Source organism: Wasmannia auropunctata, unplaced genomic scaffold (assembly GCF_000956235.1).
Source record: "Wasmannia auropunctata unplaced genomic scaffold, wasmannia.A_1.0 LD333906.1, whole genome shotgun sequence".
Taxonomy (NCBI): domain Eukaryota; kingdom Metazoa; phylum Arthropoda; class Insecta; order Hymenoptera; family Formicidae; genus Wasmannia; species Wasmannia auropunctata.
Window position 1 is genome coordinate 3,591 of NW_012028984.1, and position 7,055 is coordinate 10,645.

General features: G+C 30.3%; 1 protein-coding gene across 1 annotated transcript in view; it reads left to right on the forward strand.

Annotated features, from left to right (window-relative positions):
• LOC105459761 (extracellular serine/threonine protein kinase FAM20C-like) overlaps positions 1-7,055 on the forward strand; it is a gene marked incomplete at its 5' end in the record, with an annotated part of 25,506 nt that overhangs the window by 2,753 nt on the left and 15,698 nt on the right. The window contains 2 exons of the mRNA XM_011706002.1: positions 3,493-3,797; positions 4,502-4,775. Coding sequence (XP_011704304.1) covers positions 3,493-3,797; positions 4,502-4,775 — 579 coding nt within the window. The remainder of the gene's footprint in view (positions 1-3,492; positions 3,798-4,501; positions 4,776-7,055) is intronic.

The following is a 7,055-nucleotide window of genomic DNA, read 5'->3' on the forward strand; positions in this document are numbered from 1 at the left end:
CTGCTGCTGCTGCTGCTGCTGCTGCTGCTGCTGCTGCTGCTGCTGCTGCTGCTGCTGCTGCTGCTGCTGCTGCTGCTGCGTGCTGCTGCGTGCGTGCGTGCGTGCGTCGTGCGTGCGTGCGTGCGTGCGTGCGTGCGTGCGTGCGTGCGTGCGTGCGTGCGTGCGTGCGTGCGTGCGTGCGTGCGTTGTGTGTGCGTGCGTGCGTGCGTGCGTGCGTGCGTGCGTGCGTTTGTGTGTGCGTGTGTGTGTGTGTGTGTGTATATTTTTGTACGTTAGACACAAATGCAATAATTATATTTGACTATATATATGGTTCACCAAAAGTTCGAAGCCACCTAAATATCATGGAAAATATAAATTTTACCGAAAAGTATTTCAGACAAAAATAGGGTTTAAAAAGATTTATCTAGTGATCACATCCGTTTGACTTTTGGGTGGCATTGCCAAAGACAGGATAAGATCACTTTAAATTTTTTAAGTGGAGCCCCCCACTTTTCGCATATTCACTTGCATATTCTTGTAGCTTATTTCGATAGCTTTCTAAAATACATAGCTAAAATGTTTTTTGGTTAAGTAAATCTCGAGTTATAAGGTTTAAAAGTTACAGTAACACCGGCATTAGCATGATGTTCAAGGTGTTCGAACACTGGCTAAAATCTTTTGAATGTTATTCAGGATCATAAGCTTGACAATGTGTCAAGGTCATGATCATTGGAGGTTGTTTCTTTTTTTTCAAAAAATAAAAATAATTTTCGAAAATGAAAATAAAAGAAACAATCTCCAATGATCATGGCCTTAACACATGTTATCAAGATCATGATCCTAAACAACATTCAAAAGGTTTCAGCCATTGTGCGGACACTTTGAATAATGCCAATGCCGGTGGTACTGTAACTTTCAAGCTTCATAACTCAAGATTTATATTATTACTTAATCAAAATACATTTTATCTATGTGTTTTGGAAAGTTCTCGAAATAAACTACAAGAATATGCAATGAAAAATACGGGGTTCTATTAAAAAAATTTAAAGTAATCTTACCTTGACCTTAATGATGCCACCCAAGATCAAACGGATGTGAGCGCTAGATATATCTTTTTAAATCTTACAACCTTTGTCCGAAACACTTTTCTGTAAAACTTATATTTTCCATAATATTTAGATGGCTCCGAACTTTTGGCGGACCCTGTATATTATATTATATTTGATATATATATATATATATTTGATTTTATATATTTAATTTTACTTATAACAAATTGATGCTAATGTTATACATCAAATCTTTTGTACAGAGAGAGCACATATTCTTGGCGTCATTTTTTATTTTTATTATATTATATTATATTAAAAAAGGTAATTTTAATATTGAAATCGTATCTTTTTTAGTAGTTAATTTTAATTCTATTTAGAGAATGATTATTTAGGCTTACAAATTCTAAACTTACGATAAGCAAAATAAATGTACAACAAAACATTATAGAATATCTATTGCAAAATACATATTGCAACAAGCAAAAGCTGTCTACTTCAAGAACGTAAATAGAGTATGAACGATTAAGACTACATATAATCTAACAGTACGCATAATTAATATCTCGTTGTAGCAACAGTAATTCAGTTGGTATCATTATGTCATGGAAGTTCTATTAATGTGATATTCATTGTTTGACTGAGTCTGAGAACTAGACATAAGTATTCATATTTTATTAATTATTATTATAACTTTTTGTTTCCAAGTTTTAAATGTTTCATTGTTAATGAAGAATTACTTACACATTTTATTATTATTAAAGAATATTTTGTTTATACTATAAATATTATATATATATACAATAATATAGTTTATTATTGTACAAGATATAAAACTTATATATAAATATTGTTGTGAATTGACGCTGTAAGTTGATAACAAAACTGTAACTTTTCAAATTCTTTTTTAATATGAAATTATTAAGTTTGTATCCTGTTATTATTTTTACTTTTATTCTGGAAATTTTCAAATCCGTAAAAACAAATACAAAGTGGGATAATTAAAGTATTACAATATCTGTCATATTGTAACTGTCAAGACTTATAATTCGAAAAATTCTTGAAAAAATATATTATATACAGGGTGTTTCATTTTAAAATGACAATATTGTTGGCATTAGCATTGGTACCCAAGGTGTTCGAACGGCTAAAACTTTTTGAATGTTGTTCAGGGCCATCACCTTGACAACATTTGTCAAGTTCAAGATGATTGGAGGTTGTTCCTCGTATTTTCGTTATTTCAATTTTTACTAAAAAAATGAAAGTAATAATTTAAAAGAATGGAGTAACATGTGCAGCTCGATTATCGATTGCTAATGCCAACAATATTGTAACTTTGAAGCCTTTTAACTCGATAGATATTTAATGAAATAGTGTTTTGGAAAGCTTTCGAGGTATGTTATGCTCGAGATATGCTCGAGGTGTCCGTCTATCGGACACCTTGGATAATGCTAATGTCGACGATACTGTAACTTTCAAGCTTCATAACTTCAAAAGTATTTATTGAAAAATAACTTTATTATAGCGTTTTGGAAAGCTCTTGAGGTGTGAATACAAGAATATGTAATGAAAAATCTATTTAAAAAATTCAAAGTGATCTTGTCGTGACCTTGCGCCACTCAGAATCAATGTTATCATCTTATGTCCCCCTCAAAGCCCCAAAACTTTGTGTGAAACATTTTTCCCTAAAATGCACTATTCAAAAGATATTTGAGGTGATCGATTAAAATGGGACACCCTATATATACATACGTATATACAGAGTAGAGCAGTGGAAAGTGTTATACAAGCTATTATTTTTCCTAAAAGTATGCGCTATAACAAAAAGTTTTTCAAATAAATTGTATAGTTTGAAGGAGCAAATAAAATCAATTTAAAGAAATCGATATTTAAGGTCAATACCATTTTTAAAAATATTGGATATAAATAAAATTTTTGAATGCTTTAAAAATAAAGAAATATATAACGATGCTATCAGTTCTTTCTTATGAATACACAATATAAATTAGCAGTAATCCAAAAACTCTTGAATTTCTGAACATTGGATTATTGACTGAAGTTCAATAGTTTGTAATTCTTTATATTTTTCATATCTTTTATTATATTTATATTTTACAATTATAAAAACTTCTATATACTTTAATTAAAATGTTTAGATATTTTATTTTTATACTCGTTATGTTGAAGAACTGACATTATATATTTTTCAAATTTTTACATGGTTTAATTTTTTTCATTTTATAATTATACGAGTACAATGAGGGGCGAACTTTAAGGTTATTTAAGATTTCTCATTCTATAATTTCTAAAAAAAAAATTATAAACTTTGAAAAAAAATTCGATGTATTGTTTTTAGAAATCTTTGTAAATTTAAAATATGACGGGGTTTATTTATTTCTTTTTATAAAATAAATTTTTAAAAGTCTTGTAATTTTTAAAAATCTTGTTTTTTGGTTTGCAGGCTTTTAGGGTTTCACAGAGCAATGCCGGTGAGCGGTCGGACTCTCAATGTTACAACGGAAATTTACCAGATTGCCGATGGTGAGCTGCTTAAAACGTTCTTTGTGAGTCCGGCCGGCAACCTGTGCTTCCATGGTAAATGTAGTTACTATTGCGATACGGCACATGCTGTTTGTGGCAATCCTGACACCCTAGAGGGTAGCTTTGCCGCCTTTTTGCCAGATAAGGCTTTCGCTGCTAGGAAGGCCTGGCGGCATCCTTGGCGTAGAAGTTATCACAAACGGAAGAAGGCCCAGTGGGAACATGGTAAGACACAATTTTTTTTTAGGAAGATGTCACAAATTTTTTTTAAAGATTGAATTCTAAATAAAATATAAGATTTTCGCTTTTTATATACTATATACTACTATGCAATAAAGTTATAAATTATTATAGTGTATTTAAGTATATATATTATACATTATTAAAGTTATTAAAGTAAATATCTTCTTCTTTTGCATTTCACTTTTATTATTACAATTTATTATCAATATTTAATTATATTACTTATTACTTATATTATTATAATTACTATTTATTACTATCTATTTATTGAAATCTTTTCTATGGCATTTTATTGTATTAAGTATTATTTTTACTTTGTAATTAATATTTGGATAATTATAACATTAATTAATAATAATTGTTATTTTGATATAACAAATATAATAAGCATTATTTTTTTTTACTAATTAGATTTTTAATTCTTCACAATTTTCCATTTTTTCTTGTGAATTATATGTTTTACCATAAAAATTATATACATTTTATTTGAAATGATAAGCATATATCTAATTTTTAAAGATTAATAATATATAGGTATATAATACATATAAATAAATAAATAAATAAGAGTGAAATATAAATAATAAAAGTTAAAATATTTTGCAATTATTTATTTTTATATTTATTTTCTTAATTTTGAAAATTTTAATATCTGTGATTAATAAATTTTTTTTGCAAAATTGCAGATTCGGATTACTGCTCTCTGGTAAGAGAAATTCCACCATATGATGAAGGTCGACGATTGCTTGATCTAATGGACATGGCGGTTTTCGACTTTTTAACGGGCAATATGGACCGCCATCATTACGAAACGTTTAGAATTTTTGGAAACGATAGTTTCACGTTACATTTGGATCACGGAAGAGGTTTTGGAAAACCTTTCCATGATGAGACGTCTATTTTAGCACCTCTTTTGCAATGCTGTATCATCAGACAGACTACTTTAAATACTCTACTCCGGTAAGTAAATTTTTTATTATTTTTATAATAATACATAGTAAAATTATAAAAATATAAGTACAGAAATAGTAATTATTATTGCAAAAAATTATGCACAATTATGTTGAGTGGCTTTTTCAATCTTGCAAATATTAATTATCTTATAAATTCTGAAAAAAACAACAGCTATTGAACTTATTGTTATGAAATATTACGGTATAGCAATTATATAATTTAATTGCGAGGTGTCAAATGTTTCGTAATTTTGTCTAGATAACTAAACATCGATAACAAAAACGAATGATTTGATTATAAGCGTTTTAATCTGTATCTCAGTGTTAATCTCGCACTCGACATTATTTATCGGTTTTCCATTTCCGATACTTTGCGTATCCGCGAAATCCGGACGGCTGGACATTGGATTTATTGCGCAACCCGTAAAAACGCGAATCCGCATTAAAGCAAGAATTCACGAGCGCGTCCCAGCAATTCTGATAAAACGCAACTCTCCGGATTGCAGAATCCGCCTTATCGTAAAGTTTTTTTCTTTTTTCCTTTTTGGACAGAATCAAAGTTAGCGATGCTAAACCTACTGTTAACTGTTTTGAATTGCAAATCTCACCGATTGATGGACACTGTCTATCGTACGATTCGATAACTTTTTTCGATAAATCAAAATAATCGTTTTTATTTTATTATGTGTGTCTTGTATATTTGTTGTTAATTTTTTTTTGGACAATTCTTACTTTGCGATACTTGACGAACTAATAGATATGTAAACACACATTATAAATAATTTTTTTACCGATCACTTTACGAAAGGAAAAAAAGGAAAAAAGGGGGGAGGGAAACTCGAATATCATACACGAAGTTGAATGATGGCGAAGTTTCCGATACGATAGAAAACGGCACGGAGATGAGAAGGCTTCTCTAAAAAAGACTTCCCAGAACAGCGACACAAATGACAATTGATCCCAATTCCACACAAAGAAAGGGAAAAGCTCGATATAAGGAAACCACTGCGTGCGTTATTAGTATGTATGCGTTTAATCTCTCGTACCATCACAGCGGTAGTTGGAACCGACATATTCGTATAGGATCCATTGCTTTAAGTTTTGATATATTTTTCTTTTTATGTTAGTTAATTTTAACGCCTCAGTATTAATTTATTATATCCGGATTTTTATGTATTTATTTTTTACTTGCATTTTACTTATTGACTTTTTATATCTTCAACTGAAGAAGACTCTGTGAATCGAAACGTATTGATTTTAACTTCTCGACATTAAACTACCTATTTATTAAGATTATATATTTATTTATATTATATATTATTATTTATATATTATTATATATTATATATTGTTATATATTATTTATTTATATTTATTTTTGAGTTTTTAGTGATTCCATGTTATTTTTACCTTCGCTTGTCTTTGGCCGATCTATCTTATATATTTGTGTTAAAACACAAGCTAGACATTATAATTAATTTTTTTAAATATAACAATATAACATTTTCACTTAACATATATACATATATACACTTCCTCCCAAAAAAGGTAGGTACACTAAAAATTTAGGCAAAATTTATCAAACTTTAAATAATCATAACATGATAAAGATATGAATAAAATTGCAAAATAAAGCTTGAAATATCCATTTTAAGAATATTTGAATATTTGAATTATAAACGGTAATTTTTTTCAAAATGGCAGATGACAAAATAAGAAAATGCAAAATTGATAATCAAAAATCCGAGTTTGCGATGCACGGCGTGAATCAATCGCAGCCAAATGGGACAAAATGCACATGAAAGTATGGAGTGTTATCTTTAAAGTGCTTCTTGATTGACCTCGATACAATCATTTTTCGCTGAGTTATGCAAATTTGGAAAAAACTTGCTTTTTAATTAAATTTGAAATAACTCATCGAAAAATGAGTATTGAGTTCGATAAAAAAGCATTTTAAAAATAACACTTCGACTAGAATTAAATCTCATTGCGTGTGTGTGCATTTGCACAAGGATAAGAACCTCGTGATTCGTCAGCTCTACAATATTTTATGACTGGAAATCCTCCTTGTGATGTGTAGGTGCATGTGTGTATAGATGTGTGTGTGTGTGTGTATGCGTGTGCGTGTGCGTGTGCGTGTGCGTGTGCGTGTGTATGTGTGTGGCGTGTGCGTGCGTGCGGGCGCGCGCGCGCGCGCGTGTGTATTAATATGCACACACATATGCACTATGCACGCGCATCTACACACCTTTACACACACACACACACGCACGCACGCACGCACGCA